We start from the raw sequence: 27,663 nt of genomic DNA, 5'->3' as shown, positions 1-27,663 counted from the left end.
AGAGTTTAGATAAAAGCAAGCAAGCAATCCCTCACCCATGGTGAAGGCCTTACCAAGGCCATCTTTACCATTGGATTAGGCATGCTAGCGGGCAGCACCAATGGAGGTGTGGGAAGGGACATCATACAAGAATGGTATGGGAGTCATTTCAAAGATAAAATAAGAGAGACAGACACAGCCCAGTTAGGGAGAAGTTTCTACAAGCAACCTGTTACACTTCTCCTCATGAATTATTATATTAATTCTTTGAAAAGAGAAACAATAATTAAAAAAATCAGTGTGAGGTAATCTTGCTTGCTCAGATAACCCTCTTTCACGTTCATACAAACAAGGTCAGGCTGGGCCGGCTCAGCCCGAGGCCTCAGTCCATGTCTGACCCAGAGTACCCTGATATGGAAATCTCAATTCTGGCCCAATTCATAGGCAGAATACCCAGCCCAGGCCCTGACGGGCTCGGGCTCGGGCTCGGGCTCGGGCTTTGGGTCGATCTCGGGCTTGTGAGGCCAGGCCAACTTGCTCCACTGCGTACCACCCATCCAAAACGGAATCTTGCTTCATGGAAGATTTTATTTTTATTTGGAAAAATTATGCCCCCTCCCCTGCAGTTTGCAGAAATTATATGTGAATCCAAAGGTTTGAACGATTTATGCCCCCTCCCCTATAGTTTGAAAGATTCTTACACTTAGATCCAATCCGTTAGTTATTGTGAATTTGAATCTATTAATTGGTGACATCATAATTTTAATGCCGAAAATACCCTTATAATAAAATGGACTTGCCAGAACACCTTTCAGTTAAAGGTTGTCTTGACTCTGGAAAAAAATCGTCTGCAATTCCGATCTCGTACAATTCCGTGAAATACCACCTTCAAGGGGTGACACATGTATTGATACCAATGCAATGGTCCAGGTCTGATTTAAATGACTATTTACTGATTTAAGGTTTATTAGTTGTACTAGATCTGGACCATTGTATTGGTATCAATACACGTGTCACTCCTTGAAGATGATATTTCACGAAATTGTATGAGATCGGAATTGCAGACGATTTCAACCCCTTGACTCTTGACTGGGGAGATCACTGACTCACCGCCGTCAGCCATATTGATCCTACACTTCTCAATCGGAGTCAGAGTTCGGACTTTGCAGAGGATTTTTTTTTTGGTTTTATTGGTTTGCTGTTTGGCAGTTATAGACTGTCTTGACCGGAGAAAGCACCGACTCACCACCGTCGGATATGTTGATCCTACACTTCTCAGTCGCAGTCAGAGTTTGGACTTTGTAGACTCCTAATGTTGCCAAGCTCCTTATCAACCCGTGCAAACTAGATGAGTTGAAGGCCAAGAAAATAGGACCAATTAGCAGTCCTGTATTTCAGTCATTATTCAATTGTCCTGCTGTAGAGTCCTTTATCCTACACGCACAGATGGCTAGCTTCAATTATCCAAATAGTCCTACCATGGATAATATTCAACCATAAAATCAGTCAATCGGAACCGGAATGCTATTATAGATTCCAACATTAGGACCATTTGATGCAATAACTTAGCAAAGCTTTCCACTCTTGCATACATTTATGGGTTTCTTCCTTTACTTTCCTTTATTATTTTTTTTTTCCAGATCCAAACCCAAACTGATAAATTCTGCAGAAAATCAATGTAAGTGACCTCTGGTAGCTATATCTACCAGACTTTCGAACCATAAACTCCAAAAACCAAAGATCTTTGGAAATCCATGACTCTTCGTCTTGATTCCATCTTCTAGGTTTTGGCCAACTCTGATCAATTTCATCCGATCCTTGGCTGATTTCAATCCGATCCGATTCATAATCAAAGGAGGTTGAACCCGTATACAATCCAGAGTTTCTAAACCTTGCAGCAGTTTGATAATCTCTATATTGTACAATTATTAGCTTGAATGTTATTCAGCAATTTCGAACATCGCTAATGAAGACGGAGAGACCTCTCATTCCAGATAAGGCCATCTCCTCTCAGATTCAGTGAGGGATCAAACACGAAAAGCTTCATCAGACAAAAATCCTGGATTCTCCTCTCCATCCTCTCATGTCTCAGCTCAGGTCCAATTGAAGACAACCGAGATCTCCGGAATAGACTCCTCCAATTCCACTCTGCCTTGGAATGTGTTACGCCAAAATCACCGAAAGAGAAGAAGATGAGAGATAAAGAAAGAAGACTAATATGATCACTTGAGCGAGAGAGAGAGAGAGAGAGGAAGAGAGTTGAACCTAGAAATTTGGAAAAAGCTGTCGCTCGCTACCCTTCACTCCATCAATGCTCGTATAGAAGAGAAAAAAAAAACAAAAAGCTTGGGTTCTATCCTAGGGTAATACGGTCTTTTAGTGTATCAAATTAGCAGCATAATGATACCGTTAGTGTTAGGGGAGGGGGTGTAAATCGCTCAACTCCTTGGATCCACACGTTATTTCGGTGAACTATAGGAGAGGGGATATAATTATCCCACTGTTTACTTTTCCTTTTTATTAAGTTTTGGATTTTGGTAAGGTAATAAAAGCTTCAAGTTTTTGGGAGCTGAAGAACTGTGCTGACAATAAAATAAAAAGCAAGATTTTGCACCACTGTATCTGCAATCCTTATTCCTATCTGCATCAATAAACTGAAGCCATTAGATCCAGGCAGAGAGGGCAATTTCTCTTCTTGTTCTCTCTCTTTCTCTGTATATACACTTCGCAGGTGGAGTCGAAACATGGCTTGCGGTTGTGGAGGAGAGTGCCCTTTGTCTAGTTCGACTTCTCCTTTCCATACTCAATCTCCTCCTACCAATCGAAGGTAATTTTCATTTTTTTTTTTTGGTCATTGAATGTATCAAATGACGGATATCTGATGTTGCTATGTTTTTTGCTTTCTGGAATTTGAATTTTTCTATAGATTACTGTAGTGTTTTCTGTTTGCACTTTCTTATTTTCTTCTTCTTTCACATAAACAGAGTAGACAAGAAGCTTCATTTGCTACTAACAAGCAAATTAAGCTTAATTTGGCTCCGAAGGGTTCTTAACCCAATTATGTATTTGAATGATGCAAAATGCTTTTCTTTGCTGATTACTGTTGGAGTGTGAAGTTACTGCTTTTCTACACAGCCACTCATACGCTGAGACTCTAAAATCGAATGCAGGGGAGGACATTCTGTGGCTTTCTCATCCCTGGCTTTCCAGAAGAAGATGAAAAGGTCAATTTACTGTATTCCGCACACTCTTGACCTGTTTCCACTATGTAGGGAATAGAGATTCTTATGGGAATGTTAAGAATTGATAGTATGAGTATCTCAGTTATTGTTTCTGTTCTTTTTTCTATTTATTCCTGGATGTTCTATCTTCTAGTGGCCGGGCTGGTTTCAGGAGGAAAAACTCAAGTCATCCAACTACCTTATTGGAGTTGTCAGAGCCAACTACTAAAAAGGCAAATCTATCTGCCAGAAGGAAGAAAAGTATCAAGCTGCCAAATTATGTTGATGATCATGGGAGGATTTATCCTATCAGTGAATTTTTAAGTCATCCATCTGGAGTTGAAGCTATTTTGAACACGAGGGCCTTGCAAAGTTTTGAATCCTTGGATTCAAAGACTTACAGGTTCTCTTCCCTCCTACTAGTTAGCCACTACCTTAAGCAGCTGGTTTTTTTATTCTTGAGAAATGCTGCATATGCAGGTGCTCTCTGCCAAAAATTCAACTTCTAAAATTTGAAGTAGCACCTGTGCTGGATTTGCGGGTGACTGCAACGGGTGAGGATTGCATAGTTGAAATGTTGTCCTGCAAGGTGACTCTTTCATCCTTTCATTTCAGTTAGGAGGAGGATGGTGTGGGCTGTTGTGGTCTTAAAACAAATAATAAATAAATTGAATCATCCTGCAAAACCATTTTGAGCATTGGGAAGCCAATAGATTTTGTTAAGTTTGTTTCTAATATAAGTTAGCCCCTGTGCTGGGCAGTCTAGTGAATAAAACCATTGTTTGTCAAAATCCTTATACTCATCAATGAGCAGTAAGTGAATAAATGGGAGCACTACCTGAAAATTGTTTTCAACAGCCTTGAAGCTAAGAAGAACACCGGATCTGAAATTTCAGGATGAAATCTCAATATCAAAAGCATATTCCAAGATAAGACGATTTCATGCATCTAATGGTGTTCAGGTTCTGTACAACCATTCTCCTGAATGTCCATTTGGGAACGGAAATCTATGTTCCGAGAACACAAGTCCATGCAAAATACGTCCTTACTGTATCCGTCTTTTATGATTTTCTGTTAAGAAATCAGATAATACAGTATCTGTTTGGTTTTTAACTAGCACTGCTGCCATTTTCCTACCTCTATCCTCATTCAACTCTCCTATATTTTCACTATTTATTCTCTCCTCTTGGGTTGGGGATGGTATGATGATTTTTGGTAATGAATTTAAATCATTTTGCAACAAAGCTTCAAGAGAGTGAGAAACATTGTTCAATCCTTTGTTACTTCTCTCAACACAAATACGAATATGCTATTGTCCTTTCTTAAAAATAGACCTTTTATATTTTGTGAAGCTTTCATATTTTGTGAAGTTTTCATATGACTCATACATGTGAGGGCAGAGGGCTTGAGCATCGAGCGCACTTATTAAGAACCCAAGACTACTGTAATAGTACCAAATATTGAGAGATTAGCAAATATGAAAGCAAGGAAGAGAAGAAGAAGGAGAATCGACGAGAGAGGGGTAAGCCATGAACAGTACCAAACTATCCATAAACATAAATAGAATACCCAGAACACCCTTAATAGAGGTAAGCCTTGTTAACACTCCTCAAGTCGGAGCATGTAGATCACCCATGCCCAGCTTGGAACAACCTTTCCGGAAAGCGGGACTAAATAGAGGGTTGGTAAACATATCACCCAACTGATCTGTAGAAGAAACAAAGTGTCAATCGAAATTATGGTACCAGGAAGTTGGACTTATTATTTTGATTTAGTCAAGTAATATTATATCCAGTTGTTGAAACTCTTTTAAACTTTGATTGAAGTACTCCTGGTTGCCCCCAGTTGATGGGTTGTTAAGGGGCCTATATTCAAGTAATTCTTGTGGAAATTTGATTTAATTTATTTTGCAACAAAGCTTCAAGAAAGTGTGAGACATTGTTCAATCCTTTGTTACTTGTCTCAATACAAATACGAATATGCTATTGTCCTTCTTAAAAATAGACCTTTCATATTTTGTGAAGCTTTCATATGACTCATACATGTGAGGGCAGAGGGCCTGAGCATCGAGCCCACTTATTAAGAACCCAAGACTACTGTAATTGTTCCAAATATTGAGAGATTAGCACATATGAAAGCAAGGAAGAGAAGAATAAGGAGAATCAACGAGAGAGAGAGAGAGAGGTAAGCCATGAACAGTACCAAACTATCCAATAATAAACAGTTACAAACTATCCATAAACATAAATAGGAATACCCAAAACACCCTTAAATAGAGGTAAGCCTTGTTAACACTCCTCAAGTCAGAGCATGTAGATCACCCATGCCCAGCTTGGAACAACCTTTCCGAAAAGCGGGACTAAACAAAGGGTTGGTAAACATATCACTCAATTGATTTGTAGAATACCCACATAAACAGAATACCCAAAACACCCTCTTTTCCCCCCCCCCCCGGTCTCCTTGTTACACATATTCTTATTTAAGCTTCTGGAAGTCAATATGCATATCTGTAACTTATTATAGCATAGGTTGAAAAGTAGGAATTTGTACTGGAATTAACTGCTAGCAGATTTCTTGTCCTTGTGCATAACCGATGTGTTGAGAGTGCAATTATTTACTGTTTTCATTTTCATAATCTAGCAGTCATAACCTTTGGTGAGTTGAATACAATTGTGTATTGTTTTGGTTTCAGGAACTAGCATTCTTTCCTTCATCAGATGAAAACTATGACTTCACCCTTTATCTAAAATGTTGTAGCTAGAGAAGGAAAATATCTGAAAGACTGTTCAGAGAATCTAGTCAACATTCTTATATAATGGTTTTAAATAACGCTCCTCTCCTAATTATCTACTGCTTCGTTTTCTTTTTTCTGTAACTTGTAGAGGAATCTAAACTATTCTAAGTGGTGCGGCTGAGTTTACTGCTCCATCATTCTTGCTTCCATGTTCTAACCTATTATCGCATTTTTTAAACTCAACTTTGACTCAGGGAGATTTCTATAAATTAAATGGAATTGAAACTTAAAGCAGCATAACTGCTTTGCTAGAGGTAGAGTTAAAGGAACTTTTTAGCTGATCTCTGGGAATTCAATCTATAGCTGACATGTTAAAAGTTCTTTACTGTTTGGTTCAATTCTACCTGTTATTATGTGTATTGTTTCTAACCATTAATCAGTCTTAGCAGTATATGAAGGATGGCAGTTTATTTTACTGCTTGTTCATCCTTGTTTTTCTAACGTCTCCAACTCGAGAAATACCTATATCGCTTGAAATTGTTTGTCAACTCCAACTAGAGGATATTTCCATAGTTCAAATAGAATTGAAACTAAACGCGGTATATCAACGTCTCCCGATTGAAAGAAACTTTTTATCTGAACTGTAGCTTAACCTACTCAGTCACGCCACTTACAATCTAGGAGATCTTATTCTTTTATTAGCCCACCGATTCAACCATTAGGCTGAAAAAAAACCTGTTTCGCTATTCCTTCTTCATTCTCTATTTCTCAATCCTATTTCTAGTAATTAGAATGGGGAAGTTCCTTTCCTACATGAGGTCTACTACAGACTACAATAACAAAGCAATACATTATTATGATTGAAAATACAGTTTAAATTCCTATGTATTTACCTCATAAAATGCTGTTTTCTATGCTATTATATCTCAATTAAGTATTTTTTATGATTAAATTATAAAAGTATTATTTTATATAAAAAATATCAAAGGCAGCCATATGAGCAATTGTCGATATTTTTTGTATTAACATTCTTATAACATGCATTTTTTTGTTAAAACTTTATGTTGTTATCTTAATAATTTTGATGAACTAATTATAATTTTTTTGGGGGGTAAAATATATCTAATCTACCAAAAATGATATGGCAGTTTTAAAATTCTGCAAGACAAGGTTAAATATTTCACAGCAATTTCTGCAATATGGGAGAATCATGTGAAAAATAGAAAAATGGGGAAAGCTAGGTCTTTTGTGATGGAATAAATGTTATACTCAAAAGAAAACCATTCAATATGTTTGATTTTGAAACCTCGTTTGTCTGTAGCACATAGGTTTGAGCTGTACAGAGTATTCTAGACAATTACAGGAGGCATATCAAGCATAGAGTGGTGACCTTACATTGGCTACCAAGCATAGAATACCTTACTTTTGCCACTAACTCCATCTATGTTTCTATATCAATTATCTCTCTTAATTTTCTGTGCATGATGTTCTGCTCCAAATGAAAGAGAAATCTTTAGCTGGGTCATTGTTGGACAACCTTATGAATACTCCTTTCATGTTATTGTATCTTGCTCCTTTGTGCACAGATAAACACGCGGCCATTTACGTTGCTTCCAATATCTGCTGTTGAAAACCCTGGAAATTTGTAAGTAACTCAAAACTCTTTACATGTAGATGAGGAATGGAAATTTAGTTGTTGCCAGGTTTCATGAAATATGCGAACTTTTTTTGTCGGGCTTAGTTCTTCTATTTCTTTTGCCCCTTTATTTTGGAATAGAAGTTGAAAAGATTTTCTCTTGCCATAAACACCTACTGTTGAAGTTTCATAGAATTTCTGAAGTAAAATATTGATTAGTGGTAATCTATGACCTGCTCTTGGAAATCGTTTATCAAAAGAAGGGATTTTTGAAGATTAAATTATACATGCCAAAATGTTCCTGGTGCCTTATCATATGTCCAAAACTGTCCTCAACCGAAGATAGTGTGCTTCTGTTTTATGGATATCGTTTTCTAGTTTTCTACAGAGCTTATATCATTGGCTTTATTTGTTTTTACCACATAGACGACATTCAGACTATTGCGATATGGTTACATGCAGAATCATGCAAACTCTGGTGGATAAACTTGTTCCAATGCTTCTTGAGCAGCTAGTCGAAGATTATGAGAAGTGGGTTCAAGAGCAATGTGAAATATCTCCATGAAATTTCCCACCTGGTCTTGCATTGAATGGTAATTTTGAACTGATGACATGCAATTGCTGTAAGTATTATATTTACATATTTTTCCATCCATTTTTTTCGTGGACCTTTGTCGATATCTAAATTCAGAAAATCTGAATATTGGTGGTTACTTTTCCTGTTGGATGAGCTTTTATATTATGGAATATTGTTAAAAGCACAAGCTACAAATTTCTGAAAACCGAAACATCTGACGATCCAGAGGTGCTAGCTCCAATAATTCATTTTTCAGGGAGATTCGATTATTGGGGGATTGTTCTGGGGAAAAAAAGTTCTTCTATCTCATATTGTTCCCATTGAAATATTTTGTACTTAAAATTTTCATTGTATTCATGAGTGATATGAGCAGTTAGTTTCCTTTCTGCCGCAAGTCAAGTTAATTTCAGACTATGATGGCAGGTGCTCAAGAAAGGCTTAATGAATGGATGGTCCATAAGTTATTGTAGCAAGCAGTCAGCTCGGGGATATATGTCAGGGTTGAGAGATGTTCAAATTACAGGAGTGCATGAATATCATAGAAGTATATTAAAAGATTCCTGTGACTGACTAGTGCAGTGCCATTATTAAATATATTTGGCAAAAATACGTGGATACACCAAGGGCACGTTTGATAACGTTTCTGCCGTTTCTTGAATAGAAACGGCAAAAACATAAATTTCCGTTTCTAGAAACAGAAACGGAATTGAAGGTGTTTGATAAGTCATGTTTCTGGAATTCGATAGTAACCAGTGAAAGAATGGCCACAAGTCGTTTTCATAACTTGTTTCGCCTGGGTCGTTTCTTGAACCATAAATAGGTAGAAATTTCTATTTCTATTTCTAAAAAACAAAACAGTTTTATCAAACGGACCCCAAGTATATATGAAAAAAAAAAACCTTAATGGATCGAACCAAAGCATCAGTCTTGTTTACTTGTACTACAACCTAATGTGATACACCAAGTCGTCAACTTCTTGCAAATGCAACCATCATCATCATTATCGAACTCGATTTGTTTTCAAGGAATAAATGCATGTCCTGATTTACGTTGCTTAAAAAATTTTTTTTTTTTTTTTTAAATTGGTATATTTTATGGGCAAATGTTTTGGACATCTAAAATATATGTCACATTGAAGTAGGGGTGTCAAAAATCTTGGTTAGCCCGAACTCGTCCTACCATACTTTGAGCGTGGGCAAATCCTAGGCTGAACTGTTAAACCTGTAAAATGGGCTTGGGTTGAGATTTTGAAGCCTGAGGCCGGGTTAGGCTTGCCATGGGTTGAGGCATCGGCCTGAGCCCGGCCTAACCCAACCCTATATATATATTATGTCTATCTCAATTTATGTATGTAAAAATGAAAATACATATCATTATTGAAATATCAAATTCATTATAATTTATACCATTCACACCATCAAACTTACTTTTTTTTTTAATCCACAAATATTTTTACTTAACATGTATATGTCACCTACCCTCATTATGATTTTTGACATTAGTTTATTTATTTTATTTTTTCTTATTTATTTATTTTCTAACAACTGGTATCCAGACCTTTGGCCTAACTAGTCCCGCTGGCTTTTAATTCATTATACTAAACCATTTATTAATTTATCACTGTTCTAGTTCTAGGGTTAGTCAGAGTCAACTGTGCCATTAGGATAGGATTAAGCCCAATAGAATTGGGCTGGGTTGGGCTGGGCCTAGGTTGAGTTAAGAGACTTGGTTGAGATAGAGTTTGAAAAAACCCATCCCATTGACATCCCCATGTAGAAGTGTTGTTAGTTCTCGAATCTTACACAAATGTTGTATGCTGGGAATTTAACACGTGGTGTGCAATGCCCAAATCTTTGGAAGATTGGATTAATCTCATTTTAAATGCAAATTAAAAAAAAAAATTGTGAATCTTGTGCAAGACGGCAAGAGGTAGGGGTGTCAAACAATGTGGTTTTGGTTATTCGATTCTGTTTACATTTTGATAAGGTGAAACCAAAACCGTACCATATAGGAATAAGGTGAAATCATAATCGTTTTTAATTGGTTTTTGTTATTAGGTTCACAACTGTTTACATGCGGTTAATAGTGTCCTTTTAGAAATCAATATACTTTCTATGTAAAAGACTATACATATGATAACTAATTAACTATGATCCTAGAAATTAGGAAATCAATAAGTGTGAAAGTGAAGCTCCCTTCTCGATTAGTACTTTGGTTTTTTTTGTAGAGACTAGAGACTGATTGAAATTCAAAACACTTTAAGTCTTTAATACTAGGTGCTGGTTAATTGTCAGTTTTTTTGGTTCTGAACCGAACCAAACCGAAATTATGGCCTATAAAACCAAAATCGGATCAATTTACTACGATGCGGTTTGATTCGGTTATAACCAGTTGGTTTCGATTTTGGTTATATTTTGACACCCTTAGCAAGAGTTTTCCGCCATTGTGGGGTTTGGGAAAGGTCATAATGTAAGCAATTTTACCTTTGCTTTGGTGAGCAGCTATTTTTTATGGACCTGGATCTTTTCAAGTGTGCTAGCCTCTCTAGTGTACATCAGACGCTTGGCAGCGCCGAGATATGCACCCTAAGTGTTTCCTATATCATCGGATGTGGGCTGGAGTGGTTGGCACACTTGAGACGATCTCGTTCCGTTTTTTACTCCGACTTGTGATTACTTGGTCACAATTGAACAATCTTATTGCATGGAACTTTAATGGGGAGAAACGAGTTACCTTTTGAACCGCAAGTATAGTTCTTCTATGCGAACGTAGCTCTTCCACACTTGAACAATGCAAAGAATCTTTGCATTTGTCTGGAATGCACACAATGACATTCTCTCACCTAGAGTTCAAAAAGAACTTAATCCTCACTAGAGATAGAGAGAGAGAGAGAGAGGTCAAAATTGTGGACTGCTCCATCCCCCTCCTCTTTTATAATGTAAGACAATACAATTAGAGTGCTTATGGGATTCTAAATCCTAATGTCAAGTGACTTTGTCAACCTATAGTGCCCTTATATGCTACAAAGTGGGAAGAGGTAGGATCCAATTGGGTACATTATCTAATTTTTATTTTTTATTTTTGGTACAAAGTATATTATCTTGTCCAAAGACCTTATAGTACTATTGTTTAATCTCATTGACAAAGTTTTGTGGATATTGATAGGTAAGTTAGTATCATTATCTCTCAACAAAATAGAATTTCACAACTTAATTAAATTAATTGTATATCCATATTTTCACTAAAATAATATCACATAATAAAATATAAGCAATGCATTTCAGTTACTACTAAGATTCTAATCCATCGAATATGCCAATGTAGTGATTCTGTGTTAGTGATTGAATGAACAAAAAATTTCAAAATATTTAATAAAAAATATTAATTTATAAAAACATTTGTAAACAATTTACAACACTTTTATTGGATTTAAAATATTGTCAAATCATACACATACATTTTCTTTCCTCGATATTTTCTAATAGGACAATGGATTCCACATTCAACAACCCCTTTCATTCACGATTAAACAACATAAATTTAATACATTGATATATAGTCAAAAAGATTAATCATTAATCTGCAAAATGCCATGATGCGTAATCGCAACGATAAGGATTTCTCATGTCAAGGGACCAATTGAATTCCTTAAATGAGAATCTTGTTTTCAATCAACTAGTAGTGACATATGAAAGATCCTCATGTGAGATAATGTACTATATACACACCACATATCCGCTCACACATGTCTTGAAATCACCATTCTACATAACACATGGTGTGACAACTATATGAATACGATGTCAAATCCTATCCTTAGTTAAGCACAAAATTAGGTGAAAACCTAAAGACAACCATAGCTTGTTAATGATAGAGAAAATTAAATGAAATTAATATTAATAAAAAAAAATATGAGTTTGATGGACACATATCCAATAGTTGCCCATGTCACAATTTACACATATTGTAGGTTTCATGAGCTATTATGATACTTTGAAAAAAGAATTAAAAGTCAAATTTCTCACAAATTTATTTTACAGCTTAAACATAAGTAAGAAATATCAAACATAGGAAGTGTTTTTTTTTTTGATATAAGTTAAATTTTATTATTTTTTATTTATTTTAGTAATAATATTATTATAATCTATTAATATAATGGTAGGATTGATAGATCACCATTCCATATGTTCTAAATAAGTGAACTATCCAAGGCCTATATACATTTCCAAATGAGGAAGAATTATATTGAAAATCTCTCTCGATTGTCAGTCTTAAAAAGATTATGATACACAAGATAACAAAGAGGGTTTGAACTAAGAGAATCCCCAATCGTGTTATTCTTCTTCTTTATTTATTTATATTTTATTTTTAAAGAACTTCATGAACCTACTCAATTTTACAGTTCAGCCTCACCGATAAGCCTTAGTTACATGGAGCCACACCTAACTTATATAACAGAGCATGTTTGAGTACCATAGTTAGTAAATCTGTGTATAAGATATGTATTGAATGTTTTAATAAAAAAATCATATTTACCTATATAGAACCAAATATACGGATTTATCCACATATTTTAAGAGTTGAAATATTATACACAAATAATATGTATAAAAAAAACGTTTAGGGGGTGTTTGGTTCGATTTTTTCATCGGATTACATTCTATGGAATCATGTTTTTCATTAAAAAAAAACTATTTGGTTCACGTTAATGAAAAAGTGATCCAGACTCATGATGTTCATTGGAATCATTTATGCTAAAGTTGAGGATTCAATTGGATTAGTCACCTAATTGCAGGGTTCATATAAAAACCCCAAAATCAGGGTGACTCCACTTATGGGGTTTTCCAATATGACCTTTCCTATCCTTCGACGAGAGATGACACAGCCAAGGTGAGATTTCTGAAAAACTAACGCAGGCGAGGTGAGATTTCCCCTTCTTCTTCTTCTTCTTCATCCTTCGACGAGAGATGAACGCAGCGAAGGTGAGATTTCTTCAGATTATGGAGTTGTTGGTTGTTATCTTTCTGGTTCTTAACTTTATATCTAGGTTTTCAACTCATGTTTCTTCCTCATTATGCAAGATTTATTTGTTGGCTTCGTCGATTGACTGAAGAAGGGGGTGTTTTCTAGATTGTTTGAGATATGGTTCTTCCTCTTCTTTAAACCTAGAGTGAAACCCTAGGTTTTTTTTTTAGTTTTGTTGAAATTGGAATGAAGAAATCTTTGCCGTGGTTTATTACGTTCTGAATTTGTTATATGAACCCTAGAATTCGGTGAGGAGTAATTTATGTTTTACTATACTAAAACAGCCCAAGCGAGCCAAGGATTCCGCCCTCTCTCTCTCTCTCTCTCTCTCTCTCTCTCGCACTTTCTATTTCTGCTGTGTTGTCATCGTCGATGCTCTCTTTCTCTCTTCAGCTATCAAGTCTGCAACAAATTATGGCTATTTGGCTTCTTGACCATGATGGAATCGTTGAATTAATGAAACGAATTAATCCGAATAATTCTTCATCCGAATAATTCCCGAATCCAAATTTAATAACTATGGGTAGAAAGGGTTTCCACAGTGCTAGTGATCTGTCAAAAAAGGGCAACTCTCAAGTTCCATATTAGGTCTTTGCTATTTGGACATGGTACTGTTAACTGTAGTGATCTTAAGTACTTCATAGTAATTGATGGATTTTAGGATTAAGACACTTATATTGTACAGGAACTGTAGTGATCTTAATAACTAGTGAGGATGGGTTCTTGATCCAACATCACAAATATTAATTCCATGTCAGTAAGGAGTGAAGACTGTGGAGATAATAAGTGGGTGCCAATGTGTTGGGTGCATGCTAAAATCCTCCCAACCATGGTTCTAAGTATAATGAATTAAACTGATCATATCCATCAAATTGTTCCGATTTAGTATATCTCCAAACTAAATAGTTGGCATTTATAAATAACGTAAAAAATAAAATACAAAAATACTCAATACCTACCTAAAATCATTAGACAAACAAATCAAAACATGTTTTTAAGAAAAAATTAACGATTCAATACTATATATATATATTTTAGATGCATGATACCTATTTCGATACCATGCACTAAAATCATGCCTTTTAATTTTCTTCTTATTTTCCTCTTCAATTTAATATATTTATTTATTAAAAAAAATACAAAAAAAAAAAATTTTTTTTTTTTTTTATTATTCTAACAGAACATAGTTCATAGACTCGTAGGTAATCAAATAGTTTTTCACTCAGAATCAACTGACAGAATCAGTGTAACCAAATAGTTTTCCACTCAGATTCAACTAATAGAATCAGGTAACCAAACAGTTTTTCACTAAGAAGAAAATTGTTCCAAAGAAACTCAACCATATGAGTTACATCCAGAATTTAGAATCCCGAACCCCTAGAATGTGGTTCGATGGAAAATTCGAACCATGTGGGTTCGGGAAGTGTCTTTAGGGAGAGAGAGAAAAAAAAAAAAGAGATAACCCATTAACCCCAAATCCGACCCTTGTCACCCCCTAATCCCTTCGATGGAGAAAGCCCAAAATCCTTGATTGAGCAGCTTTCGTTCTTCGATTCTTTTCCGTCTCTGTTCCCGGTGGTCATCGATCAAGGGCGAGCATCGAAGGAGAAAACCCCAAATCCTCCCCTTGCTCCCTTCCTCTTCTCTGTTTCTCTTCCTATTGAGGGCGATTGTAGCGGCGGGAGGGCATTTGCAGCGGCCTTCTTCTTCTTCTCCGTTCGGCCATCTAGTGGTATATTGATCTCTCTATCTCTCTCCTATGTGAATGGAGATTTGTGACCTAGGCTCCATCAATTCTTTCAACGGAGTAACTATTATTTTATTGAAAATTTGTCTTATTCTTCTCACTTGTCGATCTAAAAAATCTTAAGGACATCATCTCTTCTGGTTTCTGTCTTTTGAACTGATTATAATGGCTCTATATAAGTAGTATTATTTAACTCTTTCATTTTTCTTTCAAATTGGTTGTCTGACAATGAAGTGATTTTTACACGATTTCAGTTCAAAATTTGTGAGTCATGCCAGACACGCAGACCATTGTCAATGACTTAGTCGTCAAGCTCAAACGACGGTAAAATTTCCTGCTCTTTTTTTTTTTTGGGGGGGGGGGGGCTTCTAAGCGGCTGAAGTTTTGTGGGAATGCTTTCTGAGATTGAATTTTGTGATGATGCAAATGATGGCAGTAAGGTTGAGGGATCACAGGCGACAGCGAAACAGACTGCAGAACTGCTCCGGTCTGTGATTTCTCAGCAGAGGGTGCCACATACAAACCAGGCGGGGGCTTTGATCGAGGCTGTCAAGGCAGTTGGTGAGCAGCTGATTGCTGCAAATCCTGTGGGTATGCTCTCCTACACTTGTGATGGTTTTATTTCTTATACAACATTGTTTACTTTCTTTCTTCCCAGCCCTTCCCCACTCTTTTGGGGAACTTGGACTTGGGTTTAATTGATATTAATGTATGCACACTTATTTCATCCCTTGTTGACTAACTGCCACAGTTTTCACGATGTATTAGAATGAGGTCCCATTTTTATGTGAAATTGTTGTGCTGGAGTTGGATGGTACTACTACTACCGCAACAAAACTTAATGTCATTTTAACCATTGGGATTTTGGATTTTTTCTCTATTGATGTCACAAAAAATGGTAAACTCGGAGTTGGGGGCGGGTTTCAATTATCAAAACTGGTTTGGTCAATTTGTGCCCCATTGTTAATGTGTTTGTGAGACCTCAAAATGGGCTGCATGTCAACTTCTTTTCTCCATTGTGTGTGTGTGTGAGCGAGAGAGATCTATGGCTATTGCTGGTGGTGCTGTGATTGTGAGACCCTTGAATCTTGATGAAGGCTATAATTCACCACCAGAGAGTAACAAGGGTGACTAAGAGATGGCATATGCTTGTGGAACAAGCAGTTATGTGACCAATGGATTAGGGTTGTCAAGGGGGGGTTGGGCTTGAACACGTGATGAATGTCCCTAACCTTCAGGGCTTTCTCGGCCCCTCTGAATCTGACTTGGTTTTGTTGCAGTGATGATGAGATAAAAGGGGTGTCGGGGGGTGGAGGGTGGTGGGTATTTGAAGTTGGTAGATTTGACTACTATGAGAATCTTGCTTTTCTTTTTGCAAGTCCCGCTGTAAATCGAGCTATTTCAACTGGTTAAATGTTTCCATTTTTGGAGGATCAGTGATCGGTTTAATCCTGATAGTGTGGATTGAGTCCAGCAAAGGATGGGTTGAAGGTTCTTTAACTTCAGGTGTTATGTTACTAGGGATCATAGTATTTGCATTTGGTATTAAATTCTACAGGCATCAAATCCCAAGTGGAAGCCCTCTTACTAGAATGTTGCAGGTAGGAATTAATTAAGGTCTACTTGATCTTCCAAATTAGATTTTTTAATCTCTTTATGTTTAATATCTGTTTAGATTGCTAATTTTCTTCTGTATCTTCAGGTTTTGGTGGCTGCATTTAAGAAGAGAAATCTTCCCTTGCCAGAAAATGGAGCAGAATTATTATACCAAGGATCTCTTGATGAAGAGGTGATAGGGGAGATACTCCCACACACACAGAGTCTCCGGTAAGTCTAGAAATCATCAATGTAAGTAAACAATACAGGAAAGATAAACTAGTTTGCCACATGGCATTAAATGGGTTTGAAAAGCGTCTCATTAGTGCAATTTCAGCTTAAAATGAGTAGAGGAAGCACTATACTTCATTAGGCAAAGATGCAGGAAAGATAACCTAGTTTGGGCCCTTATAGGTGTCATTATGCCCATGAATTATAACGCCTCACTATTTTCTAGTTGGCAGTACAAGGGTTTAGTAAATAACCAAAATACCATAAAACGGAGTTGAATATACCGAACGACTTCATGTATGTGTCCACCTCCTTTGGTTCGATACAAAATGACATCTTTTGAAATTTTAGCTATTTCCTCTAATCATTTTAAGCTCAAATTGCACTAAATAAATCATTAAGTGTGGATTATTAAGCATTAAACATAAAGATCTAACTTAAGAAAGATAGAATCATTTTAATTCCAATCAGAATTAAAGAATAATCAAGTCCATTTTTTCCCTTGCAGATTCCTGGACAAAGCTGCAATTCTGAATGGACCAAAAGGGAGTTGGTCTCTTTGCAGTGTGACCCAAGTAGAGGAGACTAAAATTGTCATCCGAATGCTCCCAATATTCCTAAGTGCTTTATTTGCTTACATTCCCATACCACAACTCTTGACATTTACCATTCAACAAGGAGGTACAATGAACACTAAGATAGGGAAGATCAATGTCTCTGTTGTGTCTCTTGTAACTATCCCCATATTTCTTCAAGCAGTAATCTTAATCTTCTATGATCGGTTATTTGTGCCGCTCGCAAGCAAGATCACCGGGCGTAGAACCGGCATTACCCATTTGCAACGAATCGCCGTTGGCTACATAATAGTCTCATTAGCAGGTGTTGCAGCTGCCTTGATAGAGAGGAAAAGGAAAAGCATTGCAGAAGAACATGGACTAATTAAATCAGGAGGTCATGTCCCCATGTCTGTGTTATGGCTTGGGCTGCAATTCTTTGGCATTGTCATCATAGATGTGTTTACCTATGTTGGATTGCTTGAGTTCTTCAATAGTGAAGCATCAAGGGGGATGAAATCGCTTGGAACTGCCTTCTTCTGGTGTATCCTTGGGTTAGCATCCTTGTTGGGATCTACTCTTGTGGAACTAGTTAACAAGTACACCAGACATGGAAATGGTATAGGAGAACAAGGGTGGTTGGGAGGAAACAATTTGAACCAGAATCATCTTGATCGTTTCTATTGGTTGCTAGCCATCCTTGGCTTTGTGGGGTTCTTGAACTATTTGTTTTGGGCTACCAAATATGTGCATAGGAAAACTAATGCAGATCTGAATGATGAAACTTGAAAAAAATACTCAAATGGGTAGGGATATGTACACAGCTATGGTCTTATTAGCTACTACTTAATCATAAATCATTCATGGCATATGCTTAAACATCTTAATTGAACCCATCTTAGTGTTAATTCCTAAACGAAAGTACCCATTGGAGGTTGGACATCTCATGCCAATCAGTTTGTGTAATGTAAAAGACCAATCCAGTGCATGAGGCTCCTGCTACTGCATAGGGGAGAAGAAGAAGATCAGTGCTAAGTTCAAGGCTTGGGCCTATCGGCCCAATGCTCTACTTCCATCACAGATCTCAGAAAACTTCTATTCGGATCATTACCAAAATATATCAGAGCGGATCAATCTTTAAAATGAGTCAAGAATTCGAGACAAACTTAACAATCACCCTAATCCGCATAATTACTGATAATGCTTACATTGCCATGAGATGCTCTATTATATGCACTTTTCAACGGTTTTTACTTTGGATGGGCTTTGCGGCTAAATGGGTCAATTAAATTTAAATCATGCAAGGCGTTGGTACAGTGGAATTTCTTATTAAAGTAAATGGCAATATACTTGGAGCTGTCTCTAAACCTCAACTGGGGGTCCGCGAGGGATCCCCTTTGGGTTTGTATTTCTTTATATTGTATCAAACATAAAGTTTTAACTCATTACGTACCGTGCTGAGATTTCTAAGGGGTTTCTCTACTTTTATAATTACTCATTTTAGCCCTTCGATCTCTCACCTTCTTTTTACGGATGATTAAATTTTGTTTCTCAAGGCGGGTGTTTTTGAGGCCCTTGGTCTATTGTGGTATACTATAACAAAATACACTTGTAACTACTAATATTTAATTGTGGTTTTTAATACCACAACTATGCTATAATTGTGTTTTCTTCATGTGCGATAATATGAAATACTTATTATTATGGTATTTAAAAACATAGTGATAGAGGACCCTATAGCTTTAGGAGCCTCATGTACTGAGATACTCTTTTTTGTAACAAAGGACCATGTAGCTGTGAAAACAAAACCCATAGCAAAAAATTACAATAACAGAGAATCTCGTAACTGCAGAAACAACTGGTAGTTAAATACCGCATTAATACAGAAAACTTATTGCTATAGTATTTAAAATCGCGATAACAGAAGATCATGTAGCTACAGGAATAAATCTAACATTTTGTTTATACCTTTTGTTCACGATCCTTATGGCCTCAATTTCCTCTCTTCTTGGTCTCCCTACAAAGCCTAATCATAGTAAGTATCAGCCTTCCTACGATGTTAGCTAGGTCTAAGAAGGAAGCCTTCTCTGGCATACTTGAACGAGTTCAGGCCAACCTAGCTGGTTAGAAGGCCCATATTCTATCCATTGCAGGGAAGGAAATCCTTATCAAAATTGTTGCTACAAGCATCCCTTCCTATGCAATGCCGATGTTTCTTCTCTCCTCTCTTTGTAAGGCCTTAATCCGTATGGTTAGGAACTTTTGGTGGAAAAATGACACTCAAAAGGGGGTTCAGTGGATAGAGTTTTTAAAATTAGAGCTCTCTCTCTCTCTCTCTCCTCTTTTACTACACACTGCTGTGGCCTTTGACCTGTTTACTCCACACACTTGTCAGTGGGATCTTTCACTTTTATGTCGTCTTTTTTCTTGCAAAAGCCTAGACTATTATTATGATTCCTATCTTATCTTTTGATTGCATGGACGGTTGGTTTTGGATCTTCTCTAATAGTGGAAGCTTCACTATAAGATCTGCTTATTACTCAGCGTTGAAAAAGTCTCCAGCATTTTCGTGACTGGCTGGGTTTCCTTCATTTTAAGTGTAAAGAGATTCCAAATCATCATGACATTGATGCTCCGTGAGATGCCATCTTTTGGCAGATTTGGAGAACTCGAACTGTTTGGTCTTTTGTTATATTGAGCCTACGAGTTGCCAAGATGTAAAGGTCAGTCCAGCCATCATCAAGCCCAACGTTTGTTGCTGCCTAGCTCTGTTGACAATTGGTCACAACAAATCCAAGTCTCATAAATGAGCCTACCTTTTGACAAATTTATTGAAATTTCAATTATGTTTCATATGGGACAATGACCTATTGTACTTATCCTATTAAAGATGTTGTGATATATTATTTTTATCTATGACAATGACTCATTATATATATATATATATATATATATATTGATTGATATACTTTTTTAAAATGACAAAAAAACCATTTATATTTACCAAAAAAATTCCTAAAGACTAAAAAACACCCATATTAAAAATGCATATAATTACAAACCCTAAACCAACTCATCCTCTCACTCTAAAAATAGAAGATAAATCAAGTAATAATAATAAATTCTATAATTCTCACTCTCTCCCTCTCTAAACGTGGAGGAGAAAGGGGGAGATGAAGGAGAAATAGAGAGAATTATGGTGAATGGGGATAGAATGAACAATTATGGAGAGAGATATACCAACAAAAAAGGAAATTAATAATAATAAACTCTCCATAATTCTCTCTCTCTCTCTCTCTCTCTCTCTCTCTCAGTGTGGAGAAGGGGGGAGAGTGGAGTATTAAAAAGACATATAATTATAATTATTAACTATTAAAAATTCATATAATTATAAACCAAACAAATGCACTATTATTCCTCCTTAAATCTCTCTCTCTTTCACTCATCGTCTTTGGAAAAAACGTGGAGCACAATGGGGGAGATTCTCTATAGAGACAATAAATAATTATGGAGACATTAAAATGATAAGTATGGAAAGAAATATACCAAAAAAATGGCTCCTAAAATCTCTCCTTCCATTCCTTACAAAATCTTAACGTGGAAGAAGGGGTATATTCTCTCTATAATTCTCTTTCTCTCACTCATTTCTCTAAACGTGGAGGAGAGAGGGGTGGAGTAATTATTAATTAAATTATTACATATTAAAAGGATAAAAAAATATCAATGCACTATTATTCCTCCTTAAATCTCTCTCTCTCTCTCTCTCTCTCTCTCTCTCATCATTTTTGGAAAAAACATTGAACACAATTGGGAGAGATTCTCTAGAGAATTATGGATATATATATATATATATTGTATTTAAGAAGTTGTGAACATGAATGAATAACAGTAAAATCATAACTTTTATATGGTATCAAGAGTCACACACTCTACTGATCACCCCTCTGCCTAAGATCACTCTTTTTTTCCCATATCCAACGAGTGGAAATTCTTCTTCTCCAATGGCCAACACCGACAACTCTATAATCCACACTCCTCAAGCATCTTCTCCAAACCCCCCACCTCTCAATTACTCATTGCTCACCATTTTCTATCCCCCAATTTTATTCTAAAAACTATTTTTTTTGGAAAACACAAATTGCCCCATACCTCATAGGCCAATGTCTCCATGATAATGTATCTGGCAACAAACTGAGCTCTCAAGATTCAGTCAAGCTACAAGTTCGTGTGAATATGATGCCTCCATTATGAGCCTCTTAATTGCCTCTCTTCGAAGATTCCCTTCCTTAGCAGTAGATCGCAGCAACAACATAGAAATATGGGATGCTCTCCATGCTACATTCAGTTCCCCCTCCACCATACACATATTGTCTCTCAATGTTGCTCTTCAAAACTTAATTCACAAGCCTGATGAATTATCACTCAATTTCTTCACTACGCCAAGGCTCTCTCTGATGAATTAGTGACTATTAGGAAACCTCTTCCCCTTGAAGACTTCTTTGTTTGCTAAGAGTCAGTGAGTGTATTGCATTAATTTAGGAGAAAGAAAATATATGCAATGAATAAATTGAAAACAATGAACCTCTATTCCACCTTTGGCATTTCCATCAGCAGAGAAGAAATCCAATCAATAAAAGCTAATTAACCTAGTTTTAGAGTTGAAATACTATTCCACCTTGGGCATTGCCATTAGCAGAGTAGAAATTCAATCTAAAACCAGCACTGTTATGAAAACTTGTATCTCGGTCTCAATTGAGCATCCCATGTTATATCATCCACTGTGAAAGAGGGGGAAGAATTCCATGTTGATGTTGCTTATGCAAGAGCCACATGTTTTGCTAGCTTATCTGCAATATTGTTTGCCTCTCTAAAGCAATGGTAATTGACCATATAGTGGTATCCAAGTAACCCTTGTAACTCCACTAGTGTTGCGAAAAGAACCATGGAATGGTGCTATTTTGGATGCAAGTTACCATCGCCTGTGAATTACATTCCACTTATAAGTTCATCTAATTCCTAGCTTTTGCAAGCCGCATACCCATGAAGAAAGCCTCAAACTCTGCGACAAAATTTGTTGTAACTCCTAGACCACCTGAGAAGCTTAGGATATGATTCCCAATGTGGTGGCGGAAAATACCACCTGCTCCTAACTGACCCGGATTTCCCAAAAAACAGCCATCTATGTTTAGTTTAATGAATCCTTCCCTGGGTAGTTTCCAAACTACCTCACTGATTTTTTGTGTCCTCTTTGGTGTTATTCTGAGGTGCAATTGTCTTGATAAAATAAATATGGAACTCAAAGTTGAAAAATCTACTAGATCATCAAATATTCTCTTAACGACTATTTGAGTAGTGCAGTTTCCATTATCATGTCTTCTCTAGTTCCTTTCCCTCCAGAGATGGAAATGAATGATGATTAGTAAGGTTGACCAAGCAGGGCGCAGTAGTACAGCATTAGGTTTCCTTTTCCACTATGAAAAAAGCTCATCTATTGTAGGAAAACTCCTCCATTGAACCTGAAAAAAGTACAGGGTCTATCTACACATTATTACTAAAATTGCAGCCAAGAAATAGATGGGTTAGAGATTCCTAACTCATCTGGCATAGATCACATTTTGAGGCAATTGGCACACCTCTTCTACGACTTGATCAGCAGTGGCGAGTCGATTATGATACAATTTCCAGCCAAACATGGAAAACCGAGGATGCATATTTTTCTGCCACACCTAGGATGCCCATCCTTGAAGAGGGCGAGCAACCTTGATACCTTCTCATGCCGACTTAACTATGAACCTTTCCGATTCATAAAGGGACCATACCCTTTTATGTGGTTCATCTGTCGACGAGAGATCAATATTTTTTATACACGCATATATGTCCTTCAGAGCATGGTTTGAGACCTCAGGGAGAGATCATTGCCCATTTTCAATAAAATCCGTTACTGAGGCTGATAGATCAGTACTAGATAAAGAGGGCGCATCTAGCATATAAGTGATTTTGGCATTCTTCAACTGCCGCGAGGACCAAGAAGTATCGATGAGGAAATAGCATTTTTTAAAGTCCCCTTCTTAGTAACCAAGCGACCCATAAGGAATTTTCCAAACAAAGATTGATCGGTCTTTATAAACCATCCCATCTTTGCTAATAAGGCAATGTTGATGTCGCTTAATCGTCTAACACCGAATCCACTTTCCTTCTTTGGTTTCCACAGAAAATCCCATTTGACAGTTATTGCTCTGGTGGTTGAAGTTTCTCAATTCCATATAAAATTACGGATCCATGTTTCCATAGTGACTATCAAAGAAGAGGGCCACAGATAAATAGAGAAATTATGAACAAGAATGCTGCTCATAACTGTCATCATCAACTCAACCCTACCTGCCATAGAGAGCAAGTGACCATTCCATCCAGACAGTTGCTCCTCGAATTTATCCATTAGAGGCAGAATTAGACTATTTCTGACCCTTCCTTTGAAAATCTGAACTCCTAAATACCGTGTTGGGAACCGGCACTCAGGGATGCATAACACCTACTTGATCTGAAGCTTTCTAGCAGTAGGGATGGGGCCAAAATACATATGACTTTTATCTAAATTAAAAACTTCACTAGAATACGCTTGATACTTATCTAAGAAGCTTCTCAAATATTTCAATCCACGCATGTCAACTTTAATAAAAATAAAAAAATCATCTGCTAAGAGCAGATGCAAGGGTGTAAACGCATTTCTTGGTCCTTGCAAACCCTTCACTAGACCTTTTAGCCTCAATGCTTTAAGACCACGACAAAGCACTTCCTCTGCAAGAATGAACAACATTGGTGAGAGTGAATCCCCTTGCCTGAGACCATTTTCCACTCTAAAAAACCCAATTGGACCCCCTTAATTAATCATAATCGACAGCCTTGCTGACACTGGGATTTGTCGAATCCAATCAATCCATTTGGCATGAAAGCCAAACTTTTCCAGAACATCAAACAAGAATTGCCATTCCAACGTGTCAAAAGCTTTTTGGATGTCCAACTTAAGGCCCATGCTATCACTGGAACTCCTTTTAGCTATTAGATTTGTAAGCTCAGAAGCAACATCAATGGAAGAGAAAATTACTTTCCCCTTTTGAAACGTCCCTTGTTCTTCAGAAATTAGACGGGGAAGCAGAGAAGATAGGTGTATAGCTAGGATTTTTGGTATTAACTTAAAAAAAAAGGTTCCTAAGGCAGATTGGTCTGAACTGACCCACCTTCCTTGCATTATCAACTTTTGGAATCAAGGTTAGGAAGTTGCAATTTACTCCCTTAGTCACCATACCTTCCCTAAAAAATTTTGGACAGCCGTACAGACATTTGTACCAACAATATCCCAACACACTCTAAAAAATGCACCAGGGAATCCATTTGGACCTGGAGCACTATTAGGATCTAAATTAGCTATGGCCAGCCTGATTTCTTCTCTACCTAGAATCTCCATTAATCTCTTATTGTCCACCCCTTGAAGACTTCAACATCCATATCTTTTGTTCCTTTTGGAATGAATACCAGTCACTAGTTCCTACCATTATGGCATAGGCTGACCCATTCGCTACACTGAGCTTTGTGGACTCCTCATGAGTCACGAGTTTCTTCTTCAATATTGTCGCATAAATATAGGTCCATCGATTGATGCTTCTGTCGACTTCTCCCAACAGGGTTATTTTAATGGCTCCTAAAATTGTGGCCATAGTGCTCCTTGGGTTCGTGGTCGTGGTCATGGCCATGGCTTTGGTAATTCTGATGCTTTTTTTTCATAGTCCCTCCATAGTTTGTAGTCACCCCAACCATCAACATACACTTTTTATTATTGTCATCAATAATCGGATCCACAGTACAAGTCCCCGCCCACCACTACTACTTATTCCATCATAATTTCAACCTTACCAATGCAACAACCTTTCCCCCCACAACTAAACCACCCACGCAACTTTGTTTCCACCAATCATCCACCCCCTTCGCTCACCAAACCATCCATTCTCCTCACCAACCTTTTGCCACCACCAATTCCTGGATACTTGATATTGTGGCAACCCACCATAACACTCTAACCTTTTCCACTTTTGATCCATACACAAGTAATAATCAGCTTCAGGGCAATGGTGATGGTCTCTCTATTTCTAATACTGGGATTGTCTCCTTGCCTTCTCCATCTCGTGCTTTTCTTCTTTCTAATGAACTGCATATCCCTTCCCTTAAAAATTCTTTTCTCTATATTCAAATTTTTTTTCATGGTAACAATGTCTAGTTTGAATTTTACTCTTCTCATTTTCTTGTGAAGGAACTGATGGGCAAACAAACTCTTCTTTCCAAAGTTGAGTAGGAATAGGCTCTGCTACATGTCTTTTGTGCATCCTTTATTTTCCAATCAAGTTATTGCATCTTCCTACAATCGTTGGCACCATCGTATAGGTCACTCTCACGATCGGCTCCTTTGACCCCATGGCATTATCTCTTCTGGAGACAGTTGTTATTTTATTATTTTTGCTAATGACTTCAATAAATACATTTGGTTTTATCACTAAGATTTCTCTGTTTTAAGACATTTCAAGTTTTAATGGAAAGAAAATTTTCCATCAAATCTATACAAACTGACTAGGGAGGCAAATTTTGTTCCCTCTCTTCCTTCTTTCTTATCCTTGGCATTCAACACTGTGTTTCCTGCCCTATCATGCACGAGTAACAAAGGACGGTTGAGTGCCATCACCGGAACATCTTTGAAATTTGACTCACCCTTATTCTGATGGCATTGGACTATGGTTTTGAGATACGGTTTACCTCATCATTCGAATGCCATCCGCTATTACTGGAAATATCTCTCCCTATCAACTTGTAACTCTCAGAATCCCTGATTATTCCTTTCTCAAGGTCTTTGGCTATTTATGCTTTCACTAGCTTTGTCTATATAATCATCAAAAAATGGATTTGTGATCCTCTCCTTGTGTTTTCTTCGGGTATAATCCCTCAAATGTTGGTTATCAGTATATGGATCTGGCCACCCATCACATTTAAATTTCTCATCACGTCTGGTTCAATGAATATACATTTCCTTTTCATAGCACTCTTATTACCCCTACGCCTAAAATTCTCATACCTAGCCCACTCCTTGGGCCTTGGGCATATCTAACCTCAACACCTTACATGTCTCAACCACCATCCCAAGTAGCACATATTGCCCCCACCCTCTCATCCAGGCTCGATTACCCATCAACACCACCCTTATGTACCTACTCTTTTACTGACATTTATAATAACCCTTAGTCTCTTCCTCATCGCCATCAAGCCCACAACACTCTCCATAACACTTCCACCACCATTTTCTCCCCCACTAAACCAACTTGTTTCTCTAAAGAGAACAAGGTAACCCATTACGTTTACTTATGACTGACGAATTAAATGCTCTATTGTGAAATAATACTTTGTCCTGTGCCTTATGATGATTCTATGAATTTAGTTGGGAGCAAGTGGGTGTACAATATTAAACACCATTAAACGCTATAAAGATTGACCGGTTGCAAAGGGTTCCATCAATAACCTGGTTTGGATTATAATGAGACCTCTAACCCCAGCCTATCATTAAACTGACCAATATTCTCATTGTTCTCTCTCTCTCTCTCTCTCTCTCCCAATTTCTGATAGTTGGTGCGTTTGCCAACTTGATATGCAAAATGCGTCTCTATAGTATTCTTCATGAGAAGGTTTATATGGTTTAACCACATGGCATCCTTATCATGTCTGCCATCTTCACATATCTCTTTATGGCTTGAACAAGCTCCACAGGCCTCATTTCACAAGCTCTCTGAGTTTCTACTTCGTCTCTAGTTTTTTATCCTCTTAAACTGACCGATCTGTGTTTCATCTATGTGCACGACCTTGTCTGTATGTATGTACTAGTTTATGTTGATGATTGTTTCCTCACAAGAAATCAAAGTTCTCATGTGATGGTTCTCCTCAATTAGTTGGCTACTAAATTTTCTATCAAGGATCTCAATCCTCTTAGTTTCTCACTTTGTGTTGAGGCTCTATGTGATCCCACTGGTGTCCTATTCTCTCAATCTCGTTATATTACATATTTACTTCAGCACCGACATGTTTGACTGAAAACCAGTCCACACCCCCATAGCTACCAAATCTCATCATCCCCAGCAAGGGATTCACTGCTTTCAGATCCTACCAAGTACTAGTCCATTATTGGTGCACTACAGTATATTACTTTAACTAGTCCTTATGTTGCTTATTTTGTCAATTGTGCATAGCAATTTATGCATGCTCTCACAGAGGACCACTGTTCGATGATCAAATGCATCCTTCATTATCTCAAGGTGACTCGGGATTATGGCTT

The 27,663-nt window shown here is 37.1% G+C and overlaps 2 protein-coding genes and 1 long non-coding RNA gene across 3 annotated transcripts; all 3 read left to right on the top strand.

The window, feature by feature from the left end:
* The first annotated feature begins 1,342 nt into the window (after positions 1 to 1,342).
* Positions 1,343 to 8,334, top strand: LOC122071032. Its single transcript, XM_042635299.1, has 6 exons — positions 1,343 to 2,806; positions 3,150 to 3,203; positions 3,355 to 3,603; positions 3,681 to 3,818; positions 7,493 to 7,579; positions 8,033 to 8,334. The coding sequence occupies exons 1-6, from the start codon at positions 2,724 to 2,726 to the stop codon at positions 8,133 to 8,135; spliced, it is 714 nt and encodes a 237-aa protein (XP_042491233.1). The 5' UTR covers positions 1,343 to 2,723; the 3' UTR covers positions 8,136 to 8,334.
* A 6,278-nt stretch (positions 8,335 to 14,612) lies between these two features.
* On the top strand, positions 14,613 to 15,504 carry LOC122071042. The gene is made up of 3 exons (XR_006138038.1): positions 14,613 to 14,904; positions 15,174 to 15,243; positions 15,356 to 15,504. It is a non-coding gene; the product is annotated as an uncharacterized LOC122071042 (long non-coding RNA).
* A 915-nt stretch (positions 15,505 to 16,419) lies between these two features.
* On the top strand, positions 16,420 to 18,192 carry LOC122071038 (protein NRT1/ PTR FAMILY 4.6-like). The gene is made up of 3 exons (XM_042635304.1): positions 16,420 to 16,520; positions 16,622 to 16,746; positions 17,255 to 18,192. Exons 1-3 carry the CDS (start codon positions 16,431 to 16,433, stop codon positions 18,087 to 18,089), a joined length of 1,050 nt encoding a protein of 349 aa, XP_042491238.1. The 5' UTR covers positions 16,420 to 16,430; the 3' UTR covers positions 18,090 to 18,192.
* The last annotated feature ends 9,471 nt before the right edge of the window (positions 18,193 to 27,663 follow it).

The sequence above is a fragment of the Macadamia integrifolia genome, unplaced genomic scaffold (genome assembly GCF_013358625.1).
Source record: "Macadamia integrifolia cultivar HAES 741 unplaced genomic scaffold, SCU_Mint_v3 scaffold_176A, whole genome shotgun sequence".
Classification (NCBI taxonomy): Eukaryota; Viridiplantae; Streptophyta; class Magnoliopsida; order Proteales; family Proteaceae; genus Macadamia; species Macadamia integrifolia.
This window is presented reverse-complemented; position numbering and strand designations above follow the sequence as displayed.